General features: G+C 40.9%; 1 protein-coding gene across 1 annotated transcript in view; it reads left to right on the top strand.

Annotated features, from left to right (window-relative positions):
- LOC124261811 overlaps positions 1-15,711 on the top strand; it is a 47,137-nt gene that overhangs the window by 16,518 nt on the left and 14,908 nt on the right. Inside the window, 10 exon segments of the mRNA XM_046696187.1 lie at positions 22-129; positions 1,485-1,751; positions 2,292-2,421; positions 7,052-7,235; positions 8,413-9,085; positions 9,741-9,921; positions 10,868-10,985; positions 11,794-11,994; positions 12,790-12,826; positions 12,991-13,257. Coding sequence (XP_046552143.1) covers positions 96-129; positions 1,485-1,751; positions 2,292-2,421; positions 7,052-7,235; positions 8,413-9,085; positions 9,741-9,921; positions 10,868-10,985; positions 11,794-11,994; positions 12,790-12,826; positions 12,991-13,257 — 2,092 coding nt within the window. The 5' untranslated portion in view covers positions 22-95.

Here is a 15,711-nt window from a genome sequence, read left to right on the forward strand (position 1 = left end):
ATGAACTGTTAATATTTTCAGTCGATTGTAACCGTGAACGGCCCTGCTACCCTGGAGACTGTCAACGCAATGATTTGAGCGTGGTGTGCAACTGCATGCGTGACTTCAGTAATCAATATTGTAAACACCGTAAGTAGTGAACCTTACGGTTTCTCCCACAATATAACTATAACTGCTGCTTTAAAATAAACCTTTAAATTTACAAATGCTGTCAAGTTAAAGAATAGACAGACATATGTGGCAAGTCATTATCTCTCATAATCTCACGAGCCCTTATGCGTTTTAACTGTACTTGGACTAACTGAACAGCGAAGGTTTTCGTACCCGTGATATTTGACTGATAATTTGATATTTTGACTTGTACCAAATGGTCTCGTGTTTGTTTTCTTGAACGATTGATTTGCCTTTGCATGTGTTTATGACCGGTGACGTTACAGGTGCGGCAGGACACGCATATGTGAACGCCTCGTATCATTACCATTCTGTAGTCACATTTAAAATCACATACTACTAAGAATCATTTCATATGGTCGGAATGTCATAATGGGCTCAACTCTTAGCAGAAATGATGTTGAAATTGAGTTGTATTCTTTGCTTTAACTGAATTTGCGCATTTGCAATTATAGGACAAAGTGTCTTTGTCAGTTTTACTCGATCTAAAGGGAAGCAATTGCAATCATTTTCTCTTCCATGATTTACACCTCAGAGAGAGTCCGCCTCCGTGTGGTGTAGTGTGAGAACGTCCGCCCGGAGAGCGGAAGGTCGCGGGTTCGATCCCCGACCGCGTCATACCAAAAGTCGTTAAAATATGGTACTTGTTGGTTCCTGTCTAGCGCTCTGCATTAATGGGTATAACAAGGACTTGTCGGCTCGGAGTCAGTGTAATGTATCTGGGTGGGTATTCATACTTAACTGCAGCATGGTATCTCAGTGAGCTATCTCTATAAAACTAGCTTAAGTCTGGGCTAGTACAAGCAACCACACATACACACGCATGCACGTCATCATATGAGCGAAATAATCTTAAGTACGACGTTAAACCCCATTTCACCTCAGTTCACCTTAAAGTGAGTGAGTTTGTTTTACGCCGCTTTTAGCAATATTCCAGTAATATCACGGCGGGGGACACCAGAAATGGGCTTCACATATTGTACCCATGTGGGAAATTTACATCTTAGGACATAGTGTTAATTACCAAACTAGTAAAACATAAGGTGACCAGTGAAGATCCGGTTTAGAATTGGTCTTCAGTAACCCATGCTTGTCGTAAGTGGCGACTAAAGGGACTGGGTGGTCGTATCCTCATTGTGTAAATGGATGCTCATGCTGTTGATCACAGGATTGTCTCACCCAGGCTCGATAATTTACAAACATCTGCCATATAAATAAGCAGGATTATTACGGAGTGCGGTGTAAACAACAAACCAACCATTCAATAATACATTAGGACATTAATGTTTAATTTATCCCATTTGACTTAACAGTGGATGATAACCAAACGCCGGAGGTCACACAGATGATGGCACAGTTTTCCTACTGGGGATATGACGGTGATACAAAGAGAGAGATCTTCGGATTTATAGCGGATGCCACGGACAAGACAGAGGAGGTCGAAGTGTGGACAAACCGCCAACAACTCAACAAGCTGAACGTGACTGCTGGGGCTTTGTTTAAAGGCCAAGATCTACCATATCCCCCTTCCTACATCAGTGATGCCAAGACGGGGATTGCCAGAGCCTATTTCAAGCTGAGTTAGTAATTCCATACACAATTTGTTACACAGAATGGGTTGCTTGGTTTGTCGCGAAAGGAGCAGGTTTCTAATGTCGTGTCATTTCCGGTGATTTTAGTACGCATCTAGCAGCACTCCACTAACATTACTGCACTAGACTTGAAATTGGCTACTTGGGGAATTGAAATCGCCGTGACAACTGAACTGTTTAACCATCAACACTCTGTGGGTATCATACTTATTATTATCGTAAATATTCAACGTCAACGCCACAAAATAACAAAATAACCAGTCTAGATATGTACAGATATGAGACACATGATTTTTCTAATGAAAATAATGTTCAATTAAATTGGTACGTAATCCTGTCTTAAACGCACGTGGAATGAAAGAGTTATTTCTACACAATAGGAAAGGTGGTTATATGGCGTACTGAATCGATGACAATAAAACGAAAGTATAAAATATATTCAGCGTTGTTAAATGCAATTCAATTTAATTGATTAAATTATTATTAGACGTTTTTCCCTACAGTCAATCTTCGTTTCTCAACGTTTAGGTGGACCTACTTTAGGATCTGAAGACGACGAGTTTCCATGTGATGAAGCCGTTGACCCCGAGAATCCGAAGGAGATGGTCCAATGCTCTTTTACGAAAAATGATATCTCCCGTTTGAATGAGGGCGAGAGGTAGGTCCCTTAAACTAATCTAGAGGTATCTCTCACTGTCTGTAGTATCGTTATTCAGTAGAGTTTGGTTTGGTTCGGTTGTTGTTTAACGCCGTGCGGCAATATACCAGCTATATGGCGGCTATATGGACCAGACAATCCAGTGATCATCATCATTGGCATCGATCTACACATTTGGAATGCGATGACATGTGTCAACTAGTGTTGGGAATTGGTTAAAATCTCATAATTGATGATTGGTTCATTACTACCGATCAATCATCGAAAAAAATTGGTTAGCGTCATTTATGAAATTTGTTAATGCACATAAAAATAAGGAAAAAAACAAGTAGTTCTTTTGGCAAAATTTCACATCTTTAAAGGATGACTAGTATGTTAGGAACATAAATTTCTTGGAATCTTTAAGATAAATTCAATCATGACTTGGAAACGAGCTTGTAGTGCTTACGAAATGTAACAGACAAAACCAACCATGTGAAAAATATTGTTAATGAAAACAAGTGTTCCAGAATTGTTTGTGTTCGATTATGAGAAATTGTGATCGATTGCTTGGTCGTTTAGTCACTACGACCAATCTTCGATTATTTCAATTAATCGGAGCGCCACTAGTGTCAACCAAGTCAGCGAGTCTGACCACCCGATCGCTTCTTACAACAAGCATGGGTTGCTGAAGACATCTAACGGATCTTCAGGGAATATTCAGTAGAGAGTAACTGAGTTTAGTTTTAGGCCGCACTCAACAATAGTCCAGCCTCATGGCGGCGGTCTGCAAATAATCGAGTCTGGACCAGACAATCCAGTGATCTATTCAGTAGAGATGAAAGATGAAGGGTATATGAAATCGATGAAATTCATCAATGTAATCTCTTCTCAGGCATACGGAAGTGCGGTCTCAGACAAAGTTGTCGGTTTCATCCCATTCCTTGAACAATACCCTCAACATGTCTATTTTGCAACGTGTTGACAATATTTGTTTCTTGTCAAAAGTCATGACGTTATGTTGAGCATTCGTCAACACTCGCCCCTTTCCCTAACCTCCAAGAAGAGTCGTCCCCTATCGATTGTTATCATCAGTTACCCGACCTGAGAAGATTCTCGTAGGGATGATCTACAGTAAGCCATGCTTGTCGTAAGAGGCGATTTAACCAGATCGGTTTGCGTAGATTCATCACGTTTCGTGCGATGTTTTGATACAGATTCTTGTACCGTTGTCAAGTAGGAATGACTGCTTGACAACAGTACAAGAATCTGTATCGAAACGTGGCACTCGTAATAAAGAAGAAGTTATTATCCATAAAGTTTGCCTATTTTGATCTACTTGTGTGAGGCTTTTTTCAAGTTTATTTCATTTATATATCCCTTTACTATGTATTAAGAGTTGCACAACCATATATTGATATACAGGTGATCAACTTTGATCTTAAAACATTGTGCTTCCATTTTCAATTTGATAGAGATATTATAGTCTCACGTTTCTTGGGTTTTTCAAATATTTTCAACCTATTCATTCTAAAATCCAACCAGTGGTATGGCAGGAAGATTACACAAATTCTTCACTTTGAGATTTATTTAAAGTGAATAATGTTTTGTCATTGAAATTTCGAAGTTTCGACCACCCACTTGGAATCTCAGCATGGTCTTGGACCACTTACACAATGTCTTAGTAGATGCGTCGAGTTTCTTGTCTGATCCCAGCAGTTCGTAATGAGGAGAATAACTCAGGGTCGAGGTTGGCAATAAGGCATAGCTTTTCCTGCTCTGTACAACCCACTGGCTTGGCACTAGATGTAATCCCTTGCCATCGTATTATTACTGCACTTCTCAATTGTCTTCTTATCGTTTTTGTTAATTATGTACTGCATATATAACCCGGTTTTCCACCCTATTCATGTCTGCTTGACAACGATACAAGAATCTGAATCAAAACATCACATGACCTGAATAAAGATGTTCATCCATAAAGCTCGTCCTTTTTTATCAAACCCAGCTCAGTCAGTGTCCTCCAGTGCGCGGCGCTGGTGGAAAGGCGCTGTTCTCCATGAAATAAAAGCTGACAGCGAGCGACGATCAATCAGTAGTAATTCGCATATAAGCATATAGAGTGAGTGAGTTTAGTTTTACGCCGTGCTCAGCAATATTCCAGTCAGCCATACCACCCGATCCCGTTAGTCGCCACTTACGACAAGCATGGGTTACTGAAGATCAATATAACGCGGACCTTCACGGGTAAAGACATACAGACTTAAATGGGAAAAGACCACTGGATTTTGAAGCATTGGTAGCTTTAGGGAAATGCAGTTAAAAGCGTGAACTAGAGTTTATCTTCCTTTTTTCTGGAACAACTCTTTTCCTGACGTCGTCGTGTTTGTGTTTCGTGGGAAGAAAGACAAAGCAGAAGGTCACTTTCTTTAGGGGATGGTGAGCTGCTGAGTTTGTTCATCATGTATTTTATAGTCAACTAAAGAAGTTTGAACTCAACGTCTTCCTTCGTCTTCGTCAACGTACACTCCGTCTTAATTGGAGCCAGTTCCCTGTCGACACATATCTCCACACATCACTGACTGACTGACTGAGTTTAGTTTTACGCCGCTTTTAGCAATATTCCAGCAATATCACGGCGGGGACACCAGAAATGGGCTTAACACATTGTGCCCATGTAGGAATCGAACCTGGCCTTCGGCGTGACGAGCCAACGCTTTAACCACTAGGCTACCCCACCGCCCCTCTCCACACATCAGCACACACCATCACAGCAGTACTATTTGTCAAAACGAAAGAGAAGGGTAATACGTACATTTTCCGTAGGACAAAGGAAAACAACCACAAAATTTTTGAATAAACACAAACCCACAGGATACAATCAATCGGGCAAACCACATGTCTTACGAGGACGAGGCGTGCGAAAAGCAATAATCAGCGACGCGTGTGCAGACGAATGATCGTTCGAGACCAGGGTCCAGTTCCTCCAAACGATCGTAGCGCTAAGATGATCGTAACTCCCATACTTTAACATACGCTTACGACTGTCGCAGAGCTACGATCGCTTTCGGGAACGGGTCCAGGAACTGATCGCATTTCTTCGTTTCGAGTCGTAAACAATAAATACAGAACGTAGGAATTGCAGGATAAGTATGCAAATATAGAAAATATTTAAATTTTACTAATACTACATATATACTGAACCACAGAAAAAATGTCGCACTGATACCGGTTTCTTAAAGCACACACTTTAACTCACTCAAATTAACAACAAAACGGAGGATTGAGCTCAAACTTGACAATTATGGTTAACACATTTCGGGAATCACATTTAGAGTTCACACAAACAAAATGACCAAAAATGGTACCATTAAGATACCCAAAAGTCAGTATTGTGTGTGGTCTCTATGCGCATCGATGAAAGCGTTGCATCGTTTGTACAAAGGTGTTCTATTGGATTCAAATCAAGACTGAGTGCAGGCTATTGTGGGGTTTGGATGCCATGTTGTCTTAGGAAGTCCAATGTTACTCTGGCAGTGTGGGAACGAGCTTTGTCTTGCTGGAAGATGTGATTTCTGTAATCTGTAATGTCCAAAATGTGGTACAACGTGGGGGTCTTAATGACTTGGTCAATATAGCGAGCAGCTGTCACGTCATTTTCATCCTTGACCGAGATTCTTGAACACCATGGTGCTAACTATCTGGCTCAGACCGATTGCGCCCCACACCATGATGCTTGGACCACCCCATCAGTCTCTTTCAACAATACTCTATTGGAAAACAGTTCCCCACGCCTTCACCATACTCTCACTCTGCCATCGACCGTCGAAACACAGTATCGGCTTTCATGAGATAAAAGCACAGTTCTCCATTGTCGATAACGCTAATTTCGATGCTGAGTTGCCCATTGCAGTCGGTTTTGGTGATGATTAGCGGTGAGGACAGGACTACGATATGGTCTGTGACAGCAGAGGTTTCTCCCGCGCAAACGTCGATGCACTGTATCGGCATTGATGGGTCTGTTGTGGGTCCCAATGGTCTGGCGTGCTGTTTCCGTCGCTCTGGGGAAGCGATCCTGCAGATGGTGTCGGCCTTGACGTTGTGATGTTACTGAAGATCGCCCACTGCGTGGACGGTCTTGGATGCTGTTTAGTGACCTGAGACCGCTCCTGCTGTCGGCAGACTGAACATTATCCATGAACATTAAAATGATTGGCTACCCTCCGTGCAGTCTGGCCAACTTGCAATCGTCCCAAGACTTGTGTCAAAACAAAAAATGATTTCAGGCGAGTTTAGGACTCACTTTCATTAGTAGGATTGTCACTATATGCACGTGCATTTTCATTTTCACGAATGTCATACGGAACCTTTTACCACGTCTGCCATTTTAGGTGCGTTTTTCGATATGCTTTTTCATCCGAAAACACACTGATGTTGGTAATAACTGTCAATTTTGATTGAAAACATGTTAATAAAACGATGCAATCATAATATAAAACACCATTTTGTGTGAACAAAATCTTGCATTTGGTTTTGAAAAGCGACGTTTCTTTTGTGGTTCATTTTATATATCCACCATATCACTTTCATGGTAATCGTCATATACATGTTTATTCCCATTTATGATCGAAGACAAACTGTTTCTGTTCAGGTTAAAGTTGACCTTCCACGTTTCAAGTGGTGGCTATCGAAGACTGACCGGATCAAGAACTGCAGCCACGCAGCACTATACCGGCACTCAGGCTACCAGCACTGTATCTTTCCACCTTGACATGATTAAACCTGTGAACAACGACCCAAATGATGCCTTTCAGGTTCACCCAGAATTCACAAAAGTAAGTAATACTATAATATATCCTTAGCCAGTTAACAGTTAATCCTGCATGCAATGAGTGAGTGAGTGAGTTTAGTTTTACGCCACTTTTAACAATATTCCAGCAATATCACGGCAGGGGACACCAGAATTGGGATTTCACATATTGTACCTATGTGGGGAATCGAACCCGGGTATTCGAGGTGACAAACCAACGCTTGAACCACGAGGCTACCCCCACCGCACCCTTGCATGCAGTGACTGATTATAGTGATATGAAATAATCAGATGTTCTAAAGGTGTCTTGTTTGAGTAATAATGTTCATCTCCATCAAGAGCCTTACATGAGAACTCGTTCATTCCCTTTGTTATCAAAATGTCGTTTGTTTTCTAACCATTTTACAATATGAAACAGTTTTCATTGCATGCATAACTACAGAGTTATATATATATATATATATATTACATAGATAAATAAAACAGAAGGCCTTTTTCTCCAACATGTTTCGTTCTTTACTCTTCAGGAGATTATAGCGGTTACAGTATGACGTCATTACATATATATTGTGACGTCACAATAGGGACAACATTCTAGAGCGACAAGATCACAGCTTGCAATGGTTGAACATTGGTTTGAACTTGTCTATGAAGTAGTGTTCTTTGAAATTTCGTTTTACTTTGTCCGAATTTTGAACTTGATAAAAAGGAAATATTGTAAATTTAACATCGTTTCCTTTCGCACAGACATCTAGATGTTCACTTAGTGGGATACCTCGGGTTTCAGAACACTTTATTTGTTGTTTGTGGACACGAACCCGGGCTCTTAAATTTTCTGATTGACCAATATACTGTTCATTACAGCCTGTGCATGTTATGACATATATTATGTTTTGCAAGAGCAGTCGAAATTCTGTTTTACATAGAATTCTCCGTGTCTCGTGAAAGTTACAGAGTGTCCTTCAACAACAATATGTCGATACGTTCCACAGTATATTCTGATATTTACAAAATATTTACAAAATATTCTGATATTTACATACTGATTTCACTGAAAATGTTGTCTACGCGATGTGAATTAGCTTTCAAGAAATGTTCTACATTTGTGAAACTTTGGATCAGCATATCTCTAAGAGTTTAGATTCACGGTATATTTTTAGATGATGGATGAGTTGCATTCGTTTCTTTGTTGTCCTAAATAGCAACCAATCAACATAAAATGGGATGGTTGGAGAGATTTACAATCTGGATTGGACAAGTACACATGGGAAGCCTTCAAACTTGAACCCAGTCCGGACGGAAGCTTGATGGAAGTTGACAAGTTGAGACCTGTTGTTCACAGACAAGTTGACCACACCGATCCAATTTCCTATCCTCTTCCCTATGCCCCAGACAGACCAGGGATGTATTCCTTCGTCCTTGAAGCAGCCGACAAGGCCAATAACTCTGTATACATGAGAAGGTTTGCTCTATACGACAAGGAGTCATCTGTTACGACTGATCCAGACCATGCCCTGTACATATCATCAGCAGTGCAAGACCATGGCTTCCAGTGGATGACCGATGCCTCCACGCCACTAGTCACCAACTGGCAAGATCATTTTCTGAACTACGTCCATGAAAGTGGTAAATTCCTGAACAGCATCCTCCCCTTCCGTGTGAAGGTTGTAGAAGACCCACCAATCTACAAGGAAGTACCTCATACAAATGATGATCATTATGGAAGAAGAACCAGAGATGCTATCCCCAATGTACGGGGCATTGTGAGGTTTGAGTGGACGCATGCCGTCAACAAGAGTGGAGGCAGAGCGCTTCACACACCAGTAGATTGGAATGAGATCTCCGGTCTGAACACAACAAACCAAACAACAGTTGGTTAGTAGTGTTTTCGTAAAGTCGGACAAAGATATTTAAACTTTTGCGTCTGGTCAAATGTGTGACGCAAAAGACCCGTTTTCGTTTAAATTCATAGTGTGCATCTGAAGGTACTCGGGCATGTGAGGGGGTCATAAGTTATTCGTGTTGGCATTGTCCAGTGTTTGTGGACAGATAACCTCTGGAAATAACCAGCACAATTCATTAAACAGAACAAAACTGTTCTTTTACGGATTTCATGACACAAATAAGACAAAAAGTTAATGTATGTGTATTTGATAAAATGATATGGTTCAGCAGGAGGAGTGAGTGAGTTAAGTTTTACGCCACACTCCAGCAATATTGCAGCTATATGGCGGCGGTCTGTAAATAATCGAGTCTGGACCAGACAATTCAGTGATCAACAGCACGAGGTATTGATCTGCGCAATTGGGAACCGATAACATGTGTCAACCAAGTCAGCGAGCCTGACCACCCGATCCCGTTAGTCGCCTCTTCCGACAAGCATAGTCGCCTTTTGTTGCAAGCATTGGTTGCTGAAGACCTATTCTACCCCGGATCTTCACGGGTCGGTTCAGCAGGACATTTCTTTACAAATTATGCATATACTGGACGTGTTTGCGTTATCAATACCATACGAGTCTTTGTCCTTCAGCTGGTGTGACAAGCGGAACCACCGTTACTGTGTGGGTAAGAGCCTGGGACATCCTTGGCAACAGGAAAGTCGACTCGACAAGTGTAACCTACGACTTCACCGAACCACAGTTCACTTTGATGGCATTCCACAAAATGAAAAATCCAACATTCCCTTCAGTTCCGGGTAAGAAAAAGAGATTGTAACTTGGCCTGACTGCAGAGTGACCCTTTTTGCAGAACTATTGTAGAATCTAAGATCTATGTTAAGTTCGCATGTTCAGATTTTTAAAAGAAAAGTATTTTTCACATTTTCATTCAGAATGTATTGGTTCCTTTATATATTTTTCGTGTTATGAGCTTCATTTCGTGTTACAATATCAAAGATAATAGGACTTTCTGTTTACAACTATTATAATATTTCTATCTCTAATTACTCATTGTTGTTTTTTTGCAAAATTCTAAATTGATTTCCTGTTTATTGGCCCGTGTTCTTCGTCCTGAAATTAACTTATGTTTATCAGTTAATTTGTATCAGTGCACCGAAAAACGTCTGTTTCACACATGGAACGATCTACAAAATCTAACGGGAAACAACAAACAAACAAACAAAACAACAAACAAAACAACAAACCAAAGGTGTGGTATATTAACAACGTTATGTTGCTGAAGTATCAGCAGTGATTTTTACAATTTAAGTACATGGTAACATATATATCTTTCGACTTTCCAGTCATACCTTTAAAGACTGTCTTTTATATATAGACCGCCTCCGTGGTCTAGTGGTTATAGCGTCCGCCCAGAGAGCGGAAGGTCGCGGGTTCGATCCCCGGCCGCGTCATACCAAAAGACGTTAAAATATGGTACTTGTTGGTCCCTGCCTGGCGCTCGGCATTAATGGGTACAACAAGGACTGGTCGGCTCAGAGTAAGTATAATGTGTCTGAGTGGGGTATTCATGCTTCACTGCGGCATGGTATCTCAGTGGGCTAGCACTATAAAACCAGCTTAAGTCTGGGCTAGTACAAGCAGCCGCACATACACATACACACGCATGCACGTCGTCATATGAGCGAAATATTCTCAAGCACGACGTTAAACCCAAATTCACCTCACCTCACCTTTTATATATAACGTTCTCTATTCGTAGTTTAAGGGTGACCGCACAAGATGCAGAGAGTGGACTCGACTATCTTGAGGTCAAGGTCTTCAGTAAAGAAGATGGCAGCCTTCTGAGAACAAACAATGTATCCATTCCATCTATCCACGTGAGTCATATGTTTTGTGTTATCGGCCAAAGTGCTTAAAAGCCAATGCCATGGTGATTTTATGAACAGTTGCTTTCCAAGATGAAAATATCATTTACAGTGACATGACATAGTTTGTTGAAATACGCCGCAGTCAACAATAATCCAGCCTCTATGGCGACGATCTGTAAATCAACGTCATGAGCACTTAGGAAATGATGACATATGTTCAGCCAGGTCAGCGAACCTGACCACCCGATCCGTTACATATAGTGTTCATGCGGGGCGGTATGGTAGCCTAGTGGTTAAAGCGTTCGCTCGTCACGCCCAAGACCCGTATTTGATTCCCCACGTGGCCCATTTCTGGTGTACAACGCCGTGATATTGCTGGAATATTGCTAAAAGCAGCGTAAAACTAAACTAACTCACTCACTCACTCACTGTAGTGTTCATGAGTTTTGAACCAATTCGACTCAGGCATCTTTATTAAGTATCATAAATCATTCTATAGAATTCTGTCATGACTGGAGCATCTGGCATTTCCCTAAGGAACAGCACGCGCAGCAATATTCCAGCTATATGACGGCGTATTAAAGTAATCGAGTCGGGACCAGATAATCCAGTGACTGACATCATCAACATCGATCTACGCAATAGGAATGCGATGATATGTATCTATAAAGTCATGATCAGCGAAACTGACCACCTGATCGTTCTTACGACAAGCTGATGCCTCATACGACAAGCATGGTAACCCTGATCTTCATTCCTTAGTCTGATATGCATGGGGATATACGTGATTGAATAAAACATGATGTAATTATTTCAGCCGCTTTACTGCACAGACAGGGTACACGACTGCTACTGCCCCAACGCCCTGAACGTGTGTTACAAACGGATCAACAAAGTCTACATCAGCAACTGCTGGCTGATGGTGGCCAAGAACGCCCTAGCGACTGCCCAGGTTCGGCTGCAGGTGCGCGTTGTCAACAGGGCGGGGCTGAAGACCTCCACGCACGAGGAACAGGTGGTGAGTATCCATAGAAGATTACCGGAAATTTGCCTTCTTCGAGAGATTGCACGGGTGTTATCTATACGTCAGTCAGCGATACCTTATTTCCATAGCATCTTCGTGAGAGAAGGGACGTAACTGACTATAAAAGTCTTGAAAGAAGGGACGTTACTGACTTTAAAAGTCTCGAGAGAAGTGACGTAACTGACTGTAGAAAGTCTCGAGAGAAGTGACGTAATTGACTGTGAAAGTCTCGAGAAAAGGTACGTAACTGACTTTAAAAGTCCAGTTCCCATACAAGACGGAGTTGACTTGTATTGGCCTGATTGACGAGTCTATGCATTGTCCAATCAAAATTGCGTAAAGAAATCGACATCCGGTTCATGAAATACCGTGCAGATTTCAATCGATTGAGATTTTGCAAAACATGTGAACTGTCCAATGGGCGCCGACAGATGTTTTGCAAATCTGTTTGTGTTTTTAATCAGGGCACTTTAGTAATTTCATACACTTTGCAAAGTAACTATAAGACCTGTTTTATTACAGTCAATATAAATCTTGATTATCGGCCGGATTCTTTGTTTGAAGCAAATGCAGGTAAGGTGAAATTAATTGGAGAGACATACAAGGGACATAACTCATAAGAGCCACTGATGGCGCGTATTCCAAACTACACTGGTGTGTTCATTCTGACAATTTCTGTTCATAGGTAACGTAGCTGTTGGATGAAATACACAATGCATCATAAGAGCCACTGATGGCGCATATTCCAAACTGCACTGGTGTGTTCATTTTGACCATTTCTGTTCATAGGTAACGAAGCTGTTGGAACTAAACGGCACCACGACCTGTAAGTAATCAACAAATGCTGATACTACCCCGTCTTTACGTCCCTCCAAATTTGATGTAGACTGACTTGAAGTACCGTAATAAATCTGTTTTGCAAAAAGAGGCAAAACCTATCTTACGGACCAACAGTAAAGCTGTTTCAGAAATGATTTGATCTTTCAACAGACCTACCACCCTCAAACCTGAGAACCAAACGATTGTCTTCAACATCTATCCGTGTTATGTGGGACCACGCCCCTGCTTGCCACGAACGCACAGTTATACTGGTCAGCTACCAGTCGGATTCAGGGCCAGTCCATGAGGTCTCCGTGCCCAAAGATGACACATCATATGACCTCACTGGCCTTGACCCCGACAAAAAATACAAGGTTATGGTGTCAGCGGGCTACGGGGCACAACGCAGTGAAGACAACGTGAATGTCGTCGCGAAATGTAAGTACACATCTACCGTCATTTGGGGAACACGGCAGTATAGCTGTATCAATGCAGTTCAACATCGGGGAGCCAGATTCTTCTTAGCCGTCGCTAGAAAAACTCCCAATTTAGCAGTTCATGGCGAAATGAGCTGGGTTTCTCAGTATACCAAACAAAAAATTGAGGTTCTTCGTCTTTGGCGTAAACTTCAGTTACTTGAATTTAGCAACCACAGCGTTATTAGCAGATGGTCATTTAATTGGAGGAGATCTTGGTATATTGGAGCTCATACATTATTAGTTAGTTTTCATTTACCTATAAGTGATCTGTTTAGTATTTCACATGAGGAGTTTGTTGTTGCTTAAGAACACCTTAAGGCGCTAGACAGTTTTGATTGGTTTTCTGGGCTTTGGAATGATAAAGGGCAGGACAATGGAAATAAATTACGTACTTATCGTCTTTTAAAGATTTTTTACAAGTTGAACATTATGTTGAAACAATTCTACCTAGGTCACATCGTAGTATCTTGAGCAAATTCCGTTGTGGCACTTTACCATTAGAGGTAGAATTGGGTAGATATTCTCGTCCGAAGTCTCCCCTTCATGAAAGGGCGTGTACTCGCTGTAGTAGCAATGCCGTTGTAGATGAATTCATTTTCTTGTTAACTGTGATTATTATTCAGATCTCAGATATAATCTTTGGAAGGAAATAACCAGTGTCCATCCTACATTCCCATCTATGTCAGCAGTAGATAAAATGGTATTCTTACTTACAAATAACCAGTTCGTATAGCCCCTTGCCGCACTCATCTATACTATGTTTAGGCGCCGGAATATTTCTGTAGAATAGTTAACTCTACAATGTACTTTGATAATAAGTTCAACATGTTTGCTATTTATGTAATTTATGCATTTTAGGTAAGAAAGTGTAAGTGTGTGTGTGTGTGTGTGTGTCTGTCTGTCTGTCTGTCTGTCTGTCTGTCTGTCTGTCTGTCGTAGGTGTCTGTCTGTAGGCTCGTGCGCTTGTGTGTGTGTGTGTGTTGGTGTGTGTACCGTGTGTGTGCGTGCGTGCGTGCGTGTGGGTGTGTGAAGGTGTATGCGTTTTGTGTTTGTGCATACGGTTCGGCCTGCGTGTGTGTATGTGTGGGTGTGATTTTATTACTAATGTTTTATACAACTGTGACATTTGTGTCTCATAGGCCTTATGGCCGGACGCTGCTTTTAAATTCTTGCAATAATGTACCGTATTTTTTTTAATGTTCTGCAGCATGTGACACATTAATAAACTATATTTCTTCTTCTACTCTTCCTCTGTCGTCGCCTGCTCTTGCCAATCATCGCGTTCACACCTTGCCAGGCTTGTTGCAGATTGCTTTGCTGAAACTGTCTCTCAACTTTCTCTTTGTACGCTAGTTTAAACACTCACGAGCTTTAAGATTGATGTCCTTCTGTATGCATTTGAGTTTTATTCTATCTTTCTTCATGTATGCTCGTTTCTTTTCGTTTAATTTATAAAGATTTCATTTCTTTTGTGATCCAGGGCTTGTTGTTTGGGAAAATTCTGATTTCTTTTTCAGGAACTATGTTGTTGACACAAAAATTTATATAATCCGTAATGACGTCACACATTCCTTCTAATGTTTGTTCTGCATCATAGAACATGTCCCAATCCGTACACGCAAAACATCCTTGTAGGGTTTCAATAGGTTCTCTGTTCCATGATTTGACATGTCTTAACAATAGCCTTCTCTGTTTTTAACTTTGGACGATATGTGGGCAGCAAATACACAGAATTATGGTCCGAAGCTCCATACTGGTTTACTATATGATTTGTAGGCGTTCTTGATGTTACCATAATACAAGTCAAGGATCTTGTCTTTCCGTTTACAACATGTTACATACTGATTGTAGGTGGGTAGCACAGACTTCAGGGTACATCCATTAAAATCTCCAAGTATGAATCATCATGATTTGAAGCATCAGGACAAATCAGCTCTAGGGATTGAACATGATTATGAACTACATCAGCTTTATTTCGTAGTGTTTAAAACACAAGTAAAGTTTGATTGTTAAATATTCTATGACTATCGTGTTTCCCAACTTTTGTTTTTAACACTTTTTGTAAAATCATCCGATATTGATGATTTCACAGGAGAGCAAATCGTGTCATTTTCACTCTTTGAAATTTCATCAGTCAATATGTACGTTTCTAATGCAAGCTATAGTATACAAATGAGATGTATTTTCCATAGGTTCGCGTACATAATATATTTTATGAAAAACGTCATATACCATTCAACCTTTATTTCTTTTATCCTAATGGATATACAAAATAATGGATTTGGGGATTTCCTCAGTACATTTTCCATGCTTGTACTCTTGTTGAAAGTTACTACTTTTACGAGTTCATTCATAGCTTTGTTTGTCATTTGCGCAATCGCTATGGCAACGCACTTGCAAATGCATCTTCCCG

The sequence above is a fragment of the Haliotis rubra genome, unplaced genomic scaffold (genome assembly GCF_003918875.1).
Source record: "Haliotis rubra isolate DU_JTF1 unplaced genomic scaffold, ASM391887v1 Scf81, whole genome shotgun sequence".
Classification (NCBI taxonomy): Eukaryota; Metazoa; Mollusca; class Gastropoda; order Lepetellida; family Haliotidae; genus Haliotis; species Haliotis rubra.